Source organism: Podarcis erhardii (assembly GCF_964252035.2).
Source record: "Podarcis erhardii genome assembly, chromosome: 6".
NCBI lineage: Eukaryota > Metazoa > Chordata > Lepidosauria > Squamata > Lacertidae > Podarcis > Podarcis erhardii.
Window position 1 is genome coordinate 11,347,192 of NC_138510.1, and position 18,420 is coordinate 11,365,611.

The 18,420-nt window shown below is 42.9% G+C and overlaps 1 protein-coding gene across 3 annotated transcripts in view; it reads left to right on the forward strand.

The window, feature by feature from the left end:
• TAF4 (TATA-box binding protein associated factor 4) overlaps positions 1–18,420 on the forward strand; it is a 73,031-nt gene that overhangs the window by 38,331 nt on the left and 16,280 nt on the right. For 2 of the 3 annotated variants that reach the window (XM_081867548.1, XM_081867550.1), the window contains 9 exons: positions 3,194–3,372; positions 6,667–6,786; positions 7,811–7,930; positions 8,703–8,825; positions 10,676–10,765; positions 12,603–12,845; positions 15,257–15,404; positions 15,798–15,912; positions 17,320–17,489. In XM_081867548.1, the coding sequence (XP_081723674.1) occupies positions 3,194–3,372; positions 6,667–6,786; positions 7,811–7,930; positions 8,703–8,825; positions 10,676–10,765; positions 12,603–12,845; positions 15,257–15,404; positions 15,798–15,912; positions 17,320–17,489 (1,308 nt within the window). The remainder of the gene's footprint in view (positions 1–3,193; positions 3,373–6,666; positions 6,787–7,810; positions 7,931–8,702; positions 8,826–10,675; positions 10,766–12,602; positions 12,846–15,256; positions 15,405–15,797; positions 15,913–17,319; positions 17,490–18,420) is intronic. The other variant, XM_081867549.1, reaches the window with a different exon arrangement.

Consider the following 18,420-nt stretch of genomic DNA (forward strand, 5'->3'; position numbering starts at 1 on the left):
AAATGATGTGGGTACTGCCAGAATCTAGAAGCAGGTGGGTAGGATGTAGGAGAAAGACATACAGTGGTACCTCGGTTTCGAACATCTCCATTGACGAACGTGTCAGTTTTCGAACGCCATAAACCTGGAAGTACCGTATTTTTCTGTGTATAACACGCCCCCGTGTATAAGACGACACCTATTTTTGGGGACTCAAATTTAAGAAAATGGGAGAAGTATAGTAAATGCTTCAGTTTTTGAACATGCCTCGGAAGTCGAACATGACACACGGCTTCCGTATTGAGTTTTCAGTTTTCAAACGTTTCATGACTCGAATGGACTTCTGGAACGGATTACGTTTGAAAACTGAGGCACTACTGTATTTAGTCATTCAAGCACAAAATAAGAATCATGTTCCAAGAAAATCTGAATTATGTGACATGTATACATTATGCAAATTAAGAACAATTGGGACTCATTTACACTGGACTTTATTGTGGATTTGAAACTGCTTATTTATTTATTTATTTTCCCCTGTGTCCACGCAAGGTCCTCATTGAAGTGTCAACCCATACTTTACCTCTGCTAAATTCAGATTTTCCCAATCCAGGGATAATCCAGTAAGGGAAGAAAACCCAGTATAAAATTTCATTTTGCCCCCTTGAAAAAAAATGAGGAGCAGAACTAAACAGCCAAAGAAAGAAGCAATGCCTCTGGATGGTACTGGGGGATGGTATGGATAATAATAAGGACACTCAACACATTCTGATTAAGACCTTATTCAGGAATGTAGGAGCATAGTTTTCCTAGGAGGTTTGCCTTGTAAATGAGTCCACCAAACATACTAGCCTGCAAAGTTTTTTCACTAGCCTCCTGATAGTTAGTCATGGGGAGAAGAGGCAGGTGGGTTTAAAGGTAAGAATGAGATGCTTGTTCAGGATTTTTGAGTGGACTGAAGAGTAGTGTAGGGATTTAAAGAGGGGCATCACATGGTCAGAGCCACAAGAAAGATGAATAATAATACCAAGTTAGGCAACTTATCCTGAGCTTGGTTGCATCTAGAAAGTAATGTTAGACTTTTAAAATTTGGGCAACTTCCTGTGGTCAGAGATAAAGGAGAGGTTCTCTGCTTTTTTAGTTGGGTGGTGTTCTTTCTGTGACTTTTGATGGATATTGCTATTGGCTGTGCTGATTATTGTAGAGACTCTCCAGGCCCCATGGAAGATAGCATAAAACTACCCTGTATTGCGTTATCTTTGTCCTCCATCTAACCCTGAACTGGTGGTTTGGGCTGATGGAAGCTCTCCAGAGACTTCCACCTTCCTTTAGTGCCCGAGATCCTTTGGTTGCGCACACAGAAGGATGAGCCCTGATCCTTTAAGTGCAAGGGAGCATTTAAGCAAGAGGGAGAAGCAGGGAGGACTCCTCTCTTTAATACATTAGGTTAAAAATGCTTTTAAAAAGTGAAATTGGAGAGCCTCGTGATATATTCTTTGTCAGATATCTTGTTTCTCCCTTCAATGTAGATAACGCTTGTCAACAGCACAAGCCATCCTTCTTCGCAGCCACGCTGAGCGTGTTTGTGCAGGCATGCTTAGACACTGGTTTTATTACTCTGCACTTGATTATTTGTGGCTGAATGTGTGAACTGGCTCCATAGAAATTTTGCCTTGTTTTCTGAGGCGATGTGCAAATTCTGTCTGTTAAATAGGGCTAGTTCAGACATGCATGCTCATCACTTGCTCCAATTATTATGTGTGAACGGGGCGTGACATATTTCTTTAGATGAGTTTCAGTGAATGAATGCTTCACTAACTGTGTTGGATTTGTTACATCCTAGTTCTGCCCAAAAGAACTGAGAACAGGTGTGAGTTTTGTTTTCAGCCCTTTCCCTACTGTAGCTGTTACAGCAGGTTAAGAGTGTAGATATGTGTGGTTAAACAGGGAACGGCAGCTTTATTTGCCTCGTCCTTTTTATTTTTCTTTTGGGATGTAATTCAGCACTGCGCCGTCTGTTACAGATGCACTGGAGGCCAGTTATGGTTTTTATAACCACTTTTGTGACTAAATCTGTTATGGGAAATTAATTTAGGAGTTAGACAATTTGTGTTCCCTTTTCTGACGAAAACCTCTGTTTAATTGGTTGGTGGCTTTTAAGGCTGCCCTAATAGAGATTGAATTTAATAGTAGGGTTTTTTTTCCTTCTGCTGTTGTTTTCACAAGAGAGTTACAGGGGAGAAGCTCAATGGCTTTTCTAGACAAGTAACTACATAAGTATGAAAACTCGCACATTGTCCTAAACAGAATGCTAGACTTGGACTGGGGAGACCTGCATTCAGATCTTCTGAAACACTCTAGGGAACTTCTGAGACATTCATGGTATCTCAACCTAGACTGCCTCTTGTTAAAACGAGGCAGCACCCATGTACACTTGTGCTCCTTGGAGGAAGAGTGGTATACAAATGTGGTATGTTTTTAAAAAAACCTCTGTCAGAAGCAAGCTAGCAGGAAATCACACTGTTGCTGCTGCCAGTGCTGGGCCCGGTGGCAGCGTTGGCCTGGATCTGCAAGGCGTGGGGGTGAAATCCTAGCCAAGCATGGTCATCTGGTGCTGTTGACTTGCATCTAGTAAGTAACTAAGTGCCTACTCAGAAGACAGCCACACTGAGTTCAGTGGGCCTTACTCCCAGGTAAGGATGCGTGGGGCTACAGTGTTTTATCTAGGCAGCCAGGGCTCCTCTGGATGACAAGATCTTTTTGCACCAGGTCAGTGAGGACCACTTGCTTTTTAAAATTCTCCCATATATACAAAACTCCCTGTGTGTCTTTTGGACTGTATCTGTAGATTTCCCCCTCTGTGTCAAATATCTGGGGTCAAATAAGTGTTGTTTACTTTTTATAATACATGGAGGATGGATCTGCCTCGGGAGGTTCTTGACTCTCTACATGGAAGGGCTGGGAATTGGATTTGGGCCCTTCTGCATTCAAGGCATGTACTGTGTCATTGGACCATGTCCCCCATTGTGCAGTCTGGTAATGGAAATATTCTTTGGTCAATTTGAGCTTAACTGTCCTGGGAAAACAATTGTGGAATCTCATTGAAACTCTTTTCACTGAACAATGTCCCATGTTGCATCTTCATTGATCCCGCATGTGGAATGACTTCCTGTTTCCCAAGGCAATCCTGACGGGCACTTTCTTCCCTCCCTTTCAGGCATGGTTCTTGTGCGTAGCGAGAATGGCCAGCTACTGATGATCCCTCAACAAGCTTTGGCGCAAATGCAGGCCCATGCGCAGTCCCAGCCTCAAACCACCATGACTCCTCGCCCTGCCACCCCTACCAGTGCTTCTCCGGTCCAGATCTCGACTGTGCAGGTCAGTTCACTGAGAAACGTAAGTAAAATAAAATCTTAAATTTCCTTACATTTGAGGGTATCCAAGCTGGCTGCCTCCAGGTGTTTTCCCTTGACATGCCCTGCGTTGTATTCTGCGTGCCTGCAAAGTATGTCTGCGCTGGCTCTAGGTGGCAGGATTCTCAGTCCACAGAGAGACCCGCATTTACCCACCAGCCTTCCAGTGAAGCTTTTATTCCCCCAAACAAGCAGCTCCTAGTTATATCCTTTGCCAGTGCTTCCCATCCTAGAGCTCCACTCCCTGTGTTAAAAGCGCTCCAGGTTTCCATGGCCCCAAATCTCGAATTTCATAGCTGAAGCGAATGATCCAAATGTGGCAAATTTGCAAGGATTTGCTTAACATGCATACATAATATTGTTTGCGTAGCTCGGTATTGCATTCGGCTTTTCATACTGTGAGCCAGTCGTAAAGGAAAGGGGAAAGAGTGTGTATCTGGAGACATGCATTTCCTGGCTGATAGTCGTGTCATGAAAACTCCCAGTGCCTTACGAGTGGAATTCCTGTCCAGAACTTTGTTTACGGCAAACACTTTCACTATGTCGAACCCTAAAGACTAGCAATGTTGCTTTCCTTCTTTATTTGTTTGCAAATTAAATCTGAGGCCTACTGCAGACTTTGTGCTTGGATATTGACCCACTTTTCTGTAGTTAGATGGAGATCAGTTTGTTAATTTCATCCTCCAAATCACTCCTCTAAAAAAAATAATGTGGAAGTTAATGGTCTGAACATGAAATGTGCATGAATATAATTGGCTGCTGTGGTCAGAAGCAAGCATGAGACTTCAGGACTCCGACTGAGGCCGATGCTAGATGCTTCATGGGTGGTGCATGCAACTGTGTTATCAATGCGCTTTCTTTTGTTTGGTTTTCAAACAAAAAGAAAAGGCCGTAGGAAGTTGCATTTGGAAGTGGATGAATGGTAAAGAGGTGCTTGACCCTGTCCCTTCCACTGTGCTTTTTGCTCAGAATTGCCCCCTAGGTTAAGGCTACCAGAATTTTTTTTCAATGAATCTGGGGACCCTTTAATTAATTAATTAATTAATTACTGCACGTTCGGGATGGTGATGCTGCAGCAATGGCAGTGACAGAGGGGTGGCCGCCACCTTGACCTCAACTGCCGTGTTTCCTCTTCCTCCGAGGCTTCTAACTCCTTTCTCCATGAGCATGGGCAGCCCCTGAGTTGTTGGTTCTTTGGTGGTGGTGGTGGGGAAGCGGTGCATGGTGGGTCAGGCATGGAAGGCGGAGAAGGAGGGCTGAGAGCGGTGGTGGTGGCGAGGCTCCAGCAGTCCGATGCCTCCCTTCCCATTGGAGCAGCCCCTTTCCCATTCCTACTTGCGTGCAAGCAGGAGGGGGTGGGGATCCCTCAGCTGGGAAGCGAGGTTTCACACTGCCTTTCGGAGCAGCCCCATCCCAACTCCTACTTGTGTGCAAGCAGGAGGGGGCAGGGATCTCAGGCAGCGTGATGCTTCCCTTCCCATCGGAGCCGCCCCAATCCCCTTCCTACTTGCATGCAAGCAGGAGGGGGCAGCTGGGAAGGGAGGCTTCTTGTTGCCTAACTGAGACATCTCTGCCCCCTCCTGTGAAGTCTGCCTTCACAGCTCAGAGATCCCCGCCCTGCTCCTTCTTGCACACAAGTAGGAGTTGGGAGGCTGCTCTGATAGGCAACATGAAGCCTCCCTTCACAGCATCTTCACCGATCAGAGTTTTATCTTTTTTTCTGTGCTGTATTCAGTGCTTCTGTACGATTTTGTTTTTATTGTTTTGTAAGCAGCTCTGGGAATGCTAGCTGTGATATAAATTACAAAAATAAGCAGCCCTACCTGCTGCCCCCCACAGCTGCCTTTCAGTAAAAGAAAACAAAAACCCATTGGTGATTCTTAGCTTGGCCCTGAGCTTCAGGATTTTGTGCTGAGTGCCATCTGGGGTATTCTAAGGCAAGCTGAAACCCCTGGCCTGAGTTTAGTGTTGCATGATTTCTGTTCACCTCTGGTTTTTTAAAATCCAGATTATGTGCTAGCAAACTCACATTCCTCAATTAACCTGCTCTTAGTTGTAGAAGTGTGCTTGCCTTAATTTCCATTTTTACAATCCACTCCAATTGCAGTATTTAAAAGTCTGGGTCATAATTTAAAAGTCTTTGGCCATAATTAAGGATATTGGATATGTGGCCATAGTTTAGGGATGGATAGATAGGTACTTAAAGTTGAAGCAAGGATGGGGAGGTGGGGCTACTTTAAGGATCTGAAAGTCTGGATTTGGATAATTAATCATCTCATGTTTTCTGATTCTACCTCAACTGTTTAGTTAATACCTATTAGAACAATGCTGATTTAGTCTTAGAGCCATAACATTTTTATGCAAATTCAGACAAGTGAATTATAACCATGTGATTTTTATTTTATTTTTTAAAAAATAATAAATTAATACATTGCAGCTTCAAATATTAGGATTAAAGGAGGATTTTTTCCAGCAGAAAATCAGCCTTTATCTCAAGGTTTTTTATTAGAGGCTTGGAGACCTGACATATTGCTTTTGGAATTTTAATAATAAAATAGCCTAATTAATAATGCCAGTTATCAAGTTCAGACTTCCCTGAAGTTACATCTTGTACTCTGTTAATCTTCACCGTAACTTTTGATGAAGATCTAACTTGCCATATCAATGTTGGGATCAAGATAGTAAGAGAAGCCCTGTGACTTTTCTGTGATTCCAGCCCTATAGCCCACAGAATCATGTAGAACATTGTCCAAAACTGGTTTGAAGTCCATATCATGATACTGGGTGTGTGTGTGTGTGTGTGTGTGTGTGTGTGTGTGCATTCGTACTCGTGTGCTATGCAGAAATCACAATGTGGGGAAAACCATGAAGCCAGTCAATGCCTCTACATAGCTCTATCCTTATTTCAGACATTCTGATATATATGATGATTAGCTGGTGATATATATCACAATGTTGAAAACCAGCTATCGTCCAGCCCTAGTGGGTTATAAACCTGTTGGTTTAAAAACAAACAAACAAACAAAAAAAACCCATGAAAAATCTAGACTAGATCCAAAGTTATGAAGATGTGCAGCTGAAACAACTCAAAGCTATAACTATTCGGGACTAAGTACTGGGTGTGGATTTGCTTTAAAGGATGCAGAACTGAAGAAAGTGCTGGGACTTAAAATTTCAGCCCAACTTACCTTAGGTTGGATTCTTGGTTAAACTGGGCATGTTATCTATTTATATGTGGCTACTTCTCTGTGAATGTACCTGGGATTCTTTTTTGCAGGCTCCTGGAACGCCTATCATTGCGCGGCAGGTGGCTCCAACCACTATAATCAAGCAAGTGTCTCAGGCACAGACAACTGTACAGCCCACGACAACGCTACAGCGGCCCCCTGTAGTTCAGGTAAGGTTGCCAACATACGTTTGCCGGCTAATCCTAAAACAGAACATTGGCTGAGACCCAGGGTGCTGTTTGGGCGCCGTTCATTTATATGAGAATAGATGATGGAGATGTAAAACTAAGTCACACTGGGGCCAGTGGGGCATTCTCCCAAGTAGGTGAGGGGACTCCATCAAACACGGTGGGGCTTACGTGTAGCTTGTAAAGGAAGAGTAAGTACAATAATAAGTGCAAACAGAAATTACTGAATAGTCCAGCCCTTACTGAGGTTTAAAAAGCTGGTGCATTCAAATGATAAAGTGTCTTAATTCAGAAGGGGTGTGGACTTTCTGCAGGAGCTGCACAACTATAGCATCGCTGAAGATTCTTTACACCTCTTAAATTATGTTACAGGTGGTCCAGATTAGTACTTGTGGATAGTTATTCCAGTTAGACTTTTGGGAGCCAGCGGATAGGTGGAACCAGCAGAGTTTCTCTTTCTGTGACTACGCTTCTAAACATTTCCCCCCGATAACAGCTTTTAACTGTGCAATTTTTTCAGTGTGTTTTGATTTGGACCGATTCTTCCTTGACATGTTGACTGTGTGACTGATGTGGGATGCAAACCATAGTCTCCCCCCCCCCCCAAGATTTTACCCTCATGCTTGTTCTGTCTGCATGCACAGTGCCCTTATAATAATTGGGAGTGATGATTAAGAAGCAGAAGCAAAATAGATTTATTTCGCTGCACCACAAGGTCTGTAGCCCGTTTCATAGGTCCTGTGTTCTGCTGCCTTCTACCTTTTGCACCAAAAACACATGCTTTGTTTAATCAACTTCCAGTGTCTTGAATTCTGAATGCATAGGGCTTTGTGCCACCTGGTGGTTGTTTCATTTAACTGCGCCAGACGGGTGGCCAGAGCAAATGTCTCTCTTTTTTTGGAGCCTGTTTTAACATCACTGTAAGGAGGGTATTGCGTCTGATAAAATGCATCCTCCCTTCATCTGCAGCTCTGTATAATTGTCTAATATCTGTGTATCTTTGCAGCCTCAGATTGTTCTGGGCAATCCTGCACAAACGACAGCATTAGGAACAGCAACTGCTGTGCAGACTGGAACGTCTCAAAGGGCGGTGCAAGCAGCCGCAATAGCCTCAGCTGCGGCCACAGTAAGCTCCCAATGACTGTTTGTTGCAAGTCAAAAGCCAGATCTTGCCAGCTTCCAAGAGAGGAACCCATTAACTTACCACCAAGTGCTCAGTGTAGCGCATACTGACTACTTTGCTGGCACAGTATTGACACTCCAGTTTGTACCTTATGGGTATGAAACTGCTGAGTGAGGCGAATGTGCTGTGATCATGTAAATGTTTGTGGGAATTATGGTAAACTTTCCTGTGCCACACGCATGCTGTAAAACAAAATAAGTACAAGTTCTGCACCAAAATAACCTAATTTCTGTGTTGGGGGCAGCTGGATTAAAGGATATAAGCAATTTGCTTATTTTGATCTTAATTTGCACAATTTATTCTACTCCTAGTGGTGATGGGAGAGGCAAAGAACTGGGCAGGACACTGAAATCTAATAATGATACAGCAATGGTAGAAAACTTGCTCAGCTTCTCCTTCTAAGATTCAACAGGCATTACCCCAGAAGCCATGAAACATATTTGTAGTAACAAGGGCCATAAACTTTCTTTAAGACAAAAACAAGGAAGCCAGGATCCTTGAGAATCTGGCATGTTTCCATTATCACATCATGTGTTTTTTATGCATGGGCACAGAATATCCACACTCCTGGCCAAATACAATTTGAATGGCAGTGTTGCCAATCGATAGGGTTGAAAGGGATTCTATAGTGTTCAGATTGAATTCAAATACATTTAAAAAACAAAACAAAAACCCTCTCCCGTCTCACTTTCTTTTCTATCTTTCCCTCCAATAGGAAACCATGGAAAATGTGAAGAAATGCAAGAATTTTCTCTCCACGCTAATAAAACTGGCCTCTTCTGGAAAGCAGTCTTCCGAGACTGCCGCTAATGTGAAAGAACTAGTTCAGCACCTGCTGGTAAGACAGACACCAGTTTAGTTCAGATCCTCATCTGAAACATAGCTTGGGTGACTGAGAATGAGTCTCTCCCCTCTCCTTTACCTTTGCAAATGAAAGCTTCCAATTTAAAATAAACCACAGTTCACATGTCGTCTAAAACACAAGGAACAGTGGTTTGTTCTAACTAAAATCAGTTAATAAGTCAGGATCTGAAACCATAGTTTAATCATTTGTTTTTAACAATTTCGGTTGGAACGAACCACTGTTCCTTGAGTTGAGGTGCGGCACAGAACCGCAATTTGTTCTAAAGCAAAACTTCCACATCCCTCCTTGCCATGTATGAAGGAGAAGATGGGGATGGAGGCCTTAGGAGCATGAGTCTTGCCATATCTCATCTCCAGTCCTCTGGATTGTCTGAACCAGGCCACAAACATACGGTTATGAAACGTAGTTTGAAAATAAGAGAGTAAAATGTTGACTTTCAATACTGTTAGGCGAAACAAAGATTTGAAAAAACAATAGACATAAGATACTTTTCATGTGTTTACTCCTTTTGCTTAAGAAGAAAAGGGTTGTTTCTTTTAGAAGTATAGCATACAAGCATAGAATTGTAGCGTTGAAAGGGACCGTGAGAGTCATCTAGTCCAACCCCTTGCGATGTAAGAATCTTTTAGCCCAATGTAGGGCTCAAAGCCATGACCCTGAGATTAAGAGTCTCATACTCTACCAAAACTTGGATGCTGCCGTACTCCCAACTCATCCTTGACTATTTGCCATTCTGGCAGGGTCTGATGGGAGCTGGGAGTTCAGCAACACTTGAGGACCACAGGTTAGCTGCCCCTGTTGTAATATCCAAAGAGCAAATTCTGAAGTAATGTACAAAGGTGTTATGGATGCGACTCAGAACATCTATTTTTAGATATAAGGCCAATGAGCAGGGAAAGCTACAGAGAAACAACCTGCTTCTCCACAGCAGCCTGTCGCAATTTTCCAGCTCTTATTGCTATCCATTCATTTAAAACATGTCATCTTTTTTTAAGGTGAATTAAGGAAATAATTTCGAAACATTAAAAAGATTGACTGCTTAAAATGAAAATATGGGAATTTTCCTCCCCGCCCCAACTTTTTATTTTATTACAACAGTCACATGTGTATGGAATAACAAAACTTAGGCAAGGTATACCCTAACAAGACAGAGTTCATTCATGTGAAATGAAAACCATAGAAGGCTTCAGTCATATGGATGTTCTCATTGCTCTCCAGTATTGAAAAACCACAGTATTGAAAAAGCAGAGGAATCAAAAACAGTCCAGTCAAAATAACAGCTCTACCATTTGATGTAAACATACACTTTTTTGCGACTTTTTGAAATGATTAGCATTCTGCTTATGAGCATAGAAAATAAGAGCAAATCAAGTGTATTTAAAAATGTATTTAAACTGAACTTGCTAGCAGATGTGTTATTTGTATTTTTATGTTGGATGAATATGTAGCATTCTTCTTGCAAAATGCCATAAATAAATTTACCCAGTTAAGTACAGTGGTACCTTGGTTGTCAAACTCCATTCGACTCCCAGAATGGTTCAGAAACCAAGGTGTGGCTTCCAATTGGCTGCAGGAGCTTCCTGCACTCAACTGGAAGCCTCATTGGACGTTCAGCTTCCAAAAAAACGTTCACAAACTGGAACACTCACTTCCAGGTTTGCGGCGTTCTGGAGCCAAAACGTCTGAGTACCAAGGCATTTGGCAACCAAGGTACAACTGTATCTTGTTAAGAAGATATGTCCTTCTTATACATTTAAATGGTTGAAGGCTTAATATCTGGAATTCATTATCTGGAAAATCTGAATCTGAATTTTATTCTTCAGGATGGAAAAATTGAAGCAGAAGATTTCACCAGCAGACTGTACCGGGAACTTAATTCTTCACCTCAACCTTACCTTGTGCCTTTCTTGAAGGTAACAACCTCTCTCCATTCTACTTGCATCACTTGGCAGAGAAGCCTCTTGCCCTTCTCAGTAAAGAAGCGGGAAACACTGGTACCAAATTAAAGTAATAAAGATGACTGACTACAAGAACAAAAAAATCTCTTTCTGTTCCTTCATAAAAGGAATCACAGGGGAATTTTCTTGATGTAAAAACTATAGAGTGCCGCTGTGACAATATTCTGTATGCAGAATATTGAATTACTGTGTTCACACAATCACTGCTGGAAATCTGGTAGACCTGGTGAGATGATGTGTGATCCTGGGTATACACATGCATTCTTGCTCTCAGCATCCCTTCCTCCTAAAAAAGGTGTATATGGAGGAACTATAGGAATTTAACATGTGTGAATCCCAAGTCATGTTGTATTGTGTGTGCAAGGTGTATGCAAACGTGCATTTTCAAGCTTGATATTATATCACTTGTTCTGATTTCCAACTAGCAATTATTGTGAAAAGCCCTGGGTATGTTGTGAAGCGCCCTGGGATCTGCGGATGAATGGCATTTTAACAACAACAACAACAACAATAATAATAGGAAGAATAAGAATTCTGTGAGCCAGTTCCATTGGTTAACTATTAGCCAGCTCCATACTGTTTGCAACCAAGTCAGATGGGCAGGGTACAAATAAAATATTATTGTTGTTGTTGTTGTTGTTGTTATTATTATTATTATTATTATTATTATTATTATTATTATTATTAATGCAGTATACTCTGCGTTTTTGTTTGGTTCCTGCTGATAATGTGGTAAAATCCACAGTATTTCCAGTCCGTCTTAGGGGATCTGCACAGAAATGTCAGATTTTGCACTCATGAGGCACTCCTTGTCTCAGACGTCAGTCCTTTGAGCATTCCTGTCAAGCCTGTGCAGTCAAGAGTTGCAGACTGCAGATTTTATTTCCTCTTCAAGGATGGGCTTTTCCCTGCTTTGAGGCAGATTCCCAAGTACTATTTTCATCCCAGGGTATTAAGAGGTACGCACAACTCGTAAGTTGCCTTTAGCACTTCTCACGCTGCACAGGCATCTTTACAACAACTCTGCAAGATGGGTTACCTTCACTTGTCCCTGCAAATGGGGGCGTCAGTGTGGTCAATTCAGTAATTGAAATGAATTGGAAGGCAAAGCCGGCACAGTTTTGGGCTATTGATTTGCCCCTCTCGTGAAATATTGTAGCCAGGTTGTTTGCTTGGCTGGAGTATAGAGTTTACTGTTCCACAGAGAAAGTTTGTCCCCTTTGGACAAGTAAGTATTACAAATACAACCTAAGATTCCTTGTTTGATAGGATCCGGGACCAGGAAGACCAAAGATACCAAAATAACTGGAGTAAATTTATTGAATATTTAAAGGAGAATTGTAAAGAGGTCAAGACACTAGCAGGATTGACATAATACCTTCAATGTATAATAGTACTATTGTGAGAATGATGTGCGCGATAGAAAGGGGTTAAAAATACCAATTGCAGGGGGGCGGGAGTCGCGACTCGGCAGTCAAAGGAAATGTATGGCATTAATATGGTTTGTTGGAAAAGAATATGTAAGGAAAACAATAAAAATTTACTTGGGGAAAAAAAGATTCCTTGTTTGATAGGGATTTTTATCTCTGGATAGCAAGACTTGAGATAACTTCTGATTCTTGACTGTGTTCCTTGTCTAACAGTATGCTACATGGGGTTGTCACTCACCACAAACTACTGCACATTTCCGATGCCTCTAGGGATAACTGAAACTTGATGCTAATTTTTTGGGTGTGTGTGTGATGCTTACACACACAGCAGTGTGACGTCACTTCCTCTTTTGTTCCCGTAGCGGAGCTTACCTGCCTTGAGACAGCTGACTCCAGATTCGGCGGCTTTCATTCAGCAAAGCCAGCAGCAGCAGCCCACGACGCAGCCCACGACGGCCCTGACAGCGGTGATGCTGAGCGGCTCAGTTCAGCGTACAGCAGGAAAGACCCCTGCCACCGTCACAAGTACCTTGCAGCAGCCGGTCATCAGTCTAACGCAGCCGACGCAAGTTGGGGTTGGCAAACAAGGGCAGCCCACGCAGGTGGTGTGTAAACCAAAATTAACCAATCCTACACTTTACCTCCCAGAAAACTGAATCCTTTCCTTCCTAACCCCAGTCAGTAATGGGCATAAACTGAATGTAAAACCAAATATCTTGTCGATATTTCGTGCATGTTTATCAGTTGGTAGAAATGTGTGTTGCTCCGTAGTCAATGGTCTCCTTTTCCATCATCTCAGGAACAGCATATTAAGGAGGTGGGCATGTAAAGCGTGTATGCTTGACCCTCTCCCTACCCATTTTTCTGCTCCAAATTGCTCCCAGCTGGATTTCAGCTGCAAGGAAAAGTAGCTTTGGTGTGGAAGGAGGAGGGGAGAGAGCAATTCAGAATGGAAAAGCTGTAGATGTAGAAAGAGTCAGTGATTCCCACCCCCCAAAGCTGTTTCTCTGCTTCACATGCCCTTTACCAATACCTCCTTTTTCTTGAGAAAGAAAAAGCTCTATCAAGGATATATTACAAACTTTTGTGCATTGGCCCTGAGCTGCATGACACAACTTCTGTCCTTACTCTAGCAGTTGCTGTGTGTTGTTGCCATCACAGCCTCTCTGAAAACCAAGAGTTTATTGGCAGTAGGTACAGGAGAAATTAAAGGGAGGTACTGCTTCGCATAGGCCCAAAGCAACTTCTTGGATTCATTTCTGCAAGATAGCTAGTAGCAGCAGGTAGCTTTTAAAAGTTCATGGAGAAAAGTTCTTCGAACTACAACACTTAAAACTTGCATGTTCAGAATCAGCATATAAATGATTTGCCAGAGGCTAGGGGCAAGCAGTAGGGGATAGCTATATCCATTGTACCATGATTGCAAGGTTCCTAGGAGCATTAGGCTGGCTACTGATAAGAGACCAAACAGCGCACTAAATGAATGGCAAGGCAGCTGTTGCGTATGTGCATTGATAACCTCTCTGAAAGAGGTTCTGTAAATGACAGTACAGTGGTGCCCTGCAAGACGAATGCCTCGCAAGACGGAAAACCTGCTAGACGAAAGGGTTTTCCGTTTTGGAGGCGCTTCGCAAAACGAATTTCCCTATGGGCTTGCTTCGCAAGACGAAAATGTCTTGCGAGTTCCTGCGGGGTTTTTTCCCTTCCCCCCACTTTTCCTAAGCCCTAAGCCGCTTATCAGCTGATCCGCTGATAAGCCGCTTATCAGCTGATCCGCTAAAAGCCGCTAAACCGCTAATAGCGCTAATCCGCTAAACTGTCAATGGGTTTGCTTCGCAAGACGAAAAAACCGCTATACGAAGAGCCTCACGGAACGGACTAATTTCGTCTTGCGAGGCACCACTGTATTCTTTAGTTTGATTTTGCTAGTGTCTAATGATTCAAACCTGTATTGGATTTGACTACCCGCACTTGCCTGTCAGCATTCCTGCTCTTAGTTACTTGAATAACTAAGCTGTTTCTCTTCCTGTACTTGCAGCTGTGAGGATGGGCTATTGTTAAACCCACTGCTCCTTTACTGCAGGGGAATGGGGCTTTATGGCAAGATACACTCATGATTCACAAGGTGTATCTAAATTATGCATTAAATGGGGAGAGGCTTCTGACAACCTTGTATCCCAAAGTCTGGCAGAGCAACATCACCCACTAAAAATAATGGTGTTCATTCTTGAAAAACTTTGGACAGGGCTGTAGTGGTTGTATAAAACAAGGGGCCACTCCAGGACTGCATAAAGCAAATCTTTTATCGTGCATCTCTAGACCCTATTAGGTTGATGTGGAAAATACCCTTTTCACATATGGCCTGCTTTAATTTGAGAGACTAGCGGCATAGTTAAAGGCAGTGCTATTTTTCTAGAAAAAGAGGTGCCAGAACTCAGCCTTAATGCCCTCCGTGTTCTCTTATGGCAATGGCGCCCACCTGAGAAGTGCTGGAATTGAGTACCAGTGAGATCCTGCTGAAAAAAAGCCTGGTTAAAGGGTTCCAAAAGCTGTCAGTTGAATTGGCATTCTTAGTCAACTGCAACTACTCTCAAACTTTTATTCATTTCTTACGTTTCTCTGCCACCTTTTCCTCCAAGGAGCTCAAGGTCAGTGTTCGAAACTCCTATTGTTCTAGGCTCATTTTGCGACAGGGAATTTAATTAGCACAAGCAGTTTCTGAGTTCTGGGTGCAGTACTGCGCCTAAGATTTCAGATTAAAACTGCAGAGTGGAAGGAAAGGACCCTTTTCTGCCTCCCCGCTTCCAGCTAATATCTGAAGGCTGGAGAAGAGACCCTCTTAAGAATATTAGGGGGGTAGGCATGGGAAGGACGAGGCCATGTGAAAAATTGGCATAATATTTTAGCTGCAATTCATTCATTTCCAGCTTTGTATTCATGTTATAAAAAAAGTGCACCTAGGCTTTCTTGTTCTTAGCTCGTTTATTGAAATGAATGTCTCTTCAAATGTTTTCAGGTTATTCAGCAGTCTCAGAAGCCAGGCACGTTGATTAGGCCACCACAGGTGACATTGACACAGACCCCTATGGTAGCCTTGCGGCCACCGCACAACCGTATTATGCTTACTGCTCCTCAACAAATTCAGCTAAACCCACTTCAGACAGGTAAGAGAGAAGCATTCTTGTTATTTATTATAATGGGATTTTTTTTTAAATTTAAAAAAACCAGCCATCTGATGCAGTGTCATAACATTGCACTTGGAAAATAATGTTTTCAGTCACAGGGCCCATTAATGGTACATGCTAGTTTTGGAGAAGTTTTTTTATCCGATTCTTGAAAGTCAGAAAACCTGCACAGCAAATGTACATTCTTTCTGAGCTAGCATCTCAGGTAGCAGATTTATCAGGTCATGGGGCAGGACTATGCATACTCTATGCTTAACTCCCTCTCCTCTTAATTCTGCTTCAGGTAAAGACTTTGCACCATTCTGCTGGTTTTGGTGTGTTTGTGTGGATTCTGAATTACAGAGCATTTTTCTTGATTTCCTTCCCTTGCAGTCCCTGTGGTAAAACAGACAGTATTACCTGGAACCAAAGCTCTTTCTACACTTTCAACTCAAGCAGCTGCTGCTCAAAAAAACAAACTCAAAGAACCTGGGGGAGGTTCTTTTAGGTAAGTAATCCTGTGCATTTGTGCAAAGAGATTTGCAGGAGGGGGGTGGCAGTCCTGGAAATGACACCTGTCCCTGCGGCAGATACTTTGTGTGTGTGTGTGTGTTTTGGTTATGCCTTATGTTGCTTTCTCAGTAGCTGCAGATTTGCAGCACCCAGGGAATAAATACTGATCTTTTAAATATCTTCTTATCTGGATTAGCAAATATAGTAGGCTCATTCTGTCTTCCATGCTGAATTGCATTTCTGTATTTATTATACTGCCCAGTGTCTCTCAAATCTTTCTGGAATCTGGGCAGGCACACTCCTAAATGCTTCCCTCTATATCAGGGGTTAGCAAACTCTTTCAGCAGGGGGCTGATCCACTGTCCCTCAGACCAGGTGGGGGGCCGGACTTTTTTTGGGGGGGGGGAATGAAAGAATTCCTATGCCCCACAAATAACCCAGAGATGCATTTTAAATAAAAGGACACATTCTACTCATGTAAAAACACGCTGATTCCCAGACCATCCGTGGGCCGGATTTAGAAGGCGATTGGGCCGGATCTGGCCTTAGTTTGCCTACCTATACTCTATATGCCTCCCCATGTTTGATAGGTTAAAGCACAGAGATTCTCATGTGTAGACGCCTTCTGGCAGCCTACTTTGATGGACTAGGCTCTGTCAGTTTGAGCAAAGGGGTTCAAAGAATGCTGGATCAGGCCCTCTTGGTTTCTCCTTTCTTACATCTCCTCCCACTTCTGTGAGGCAGCAGCGAAGGGGGAAATCCCCAGAAGAATCCATTCTCTGGTGGGGGGAGCAATGTGTCCTGCCAATATACCTTTTAAAAAAGAGAAGGAGAGATGGAATGGTCTGAAAGCCCTTCCTGATTTTAGGGGCAACAAAGAGAGAAGAAACCCCAAGCGAGAGGGGAACCAAGGAAGCATTCTTCTTTTCTTACTCCTCCATCTCAATACACCACTAATTTTCCCTCCCCACAGATATTAGGGGTGATGGAAGTGGTCTTCAGTTTCTACCAGGTGGCTTAAGTATGAGAGGGAATAGAGGAGCCCCGTATCTTAAGTCTCCCATGAAAAGGTCGACTTACATGCATTGCGTATAAAATGCACAGCTGGAACCGGGGAGCAGCGCATCTTGCTTATTCTTCTTTCCTGTGGGAAGGAAAGGGCAGTAGTACCAGCCTACAAGAAGCTAGGCTTGACCTGGATATCCTTTATATTTTATTTTGTTGCTGGGCCACCCCATCTCTTCCTCCTTGATTCCTGACCCCCAGTCTGTTATACCGTTCTATATATCTATTCAGCTGCCCATTGAATACAGTTCTCTGTTTTGCAAATTCCTGGCATTTTTGCAAATTTCCAGATTAAAAAAAATACTTATTTTGAATCTACTTTTCCCTCTTTCTGAAGGGATGACGATGATATCAATGATGTCGCATCGATGGCAGGAGTTAATCTATCAGAAGAGAGCGCACGTATATTGGCCACGAATTCTGAGTTGGTGGGCACATTAACAAGGTCGTGTAAAGACGAAACCTTTCTTCTCCCGGCACCTTTGCAAAGAAGGATACTCGAAATAGGTGAGTTGCTGTGAATCTCGGCAGCATAATAGCCCGATTGGTGATACGAAGCGACTCCACCCTTTTATGGTTCCACGTGATGATGTTACTGGTCCAGCAGTGGCGGCCCATATTGAGCACAGCTTAGATGTGACACACAGATTCATTCTATTAAGCAAAAGTGGATAGCGAATGAGGGGTGGATGGGACAAAGGCACCAGTTGTCTATGTGCTATCTTTAAAGGCCACTGAGAGCCATCTGCATTAGATACAGTGATTCAGAGACTCTTTTTATATACTACAGTGGTACCTCGGGTTACATACGCTTCAGGTCACAGACTCCACTAACCCAGAAATAGTGCTTCAGGTTAAGAACTTTGCTTCAGGATGAGAACAGAAATTGTGCCCCGGCGGCGCAGCAGCAGCAGGAGGCCCCATTAGCTAAAGTGATGCTTCAGGTTAAGAACAGTTTCAGGTTAAGAACGGACCTCCGGAATGAATTAAGTACTTAACCCGAGGTACCACTGTAGCTTAAAAAATATTCTCATGGTTTACACACAAGAAAAGTAGCTTCTGTGTTTCAAACATCCTGTTTTTAAAAAAACATGGACAACCTGGTTTCAAGCTATCAGGAACCCAAATTGGCTACAGCCTCCCTGTTGAGGATACATGGGATAACATGTATTTTACTGCTGCAACTTTGTGACTTGCCCTGTACAGAACAATTGCACCTAACAGGCAGCAAAGCAGAATGAATTTGTGCACACAAGTACAGACACACACACACACACACACACACACACACACAGCTGTGTATCAATCATCAGCTAAGCATAATTATCAGCCTTCTATAGCAGGCTACCAAGTGTTCCTTCCGTCTTTCCCTTTCTAGCAAACGTTATTGCCTGTTGTAAACAACTTTTCAAACTTGGAGAAATAGATTGTAATGCAG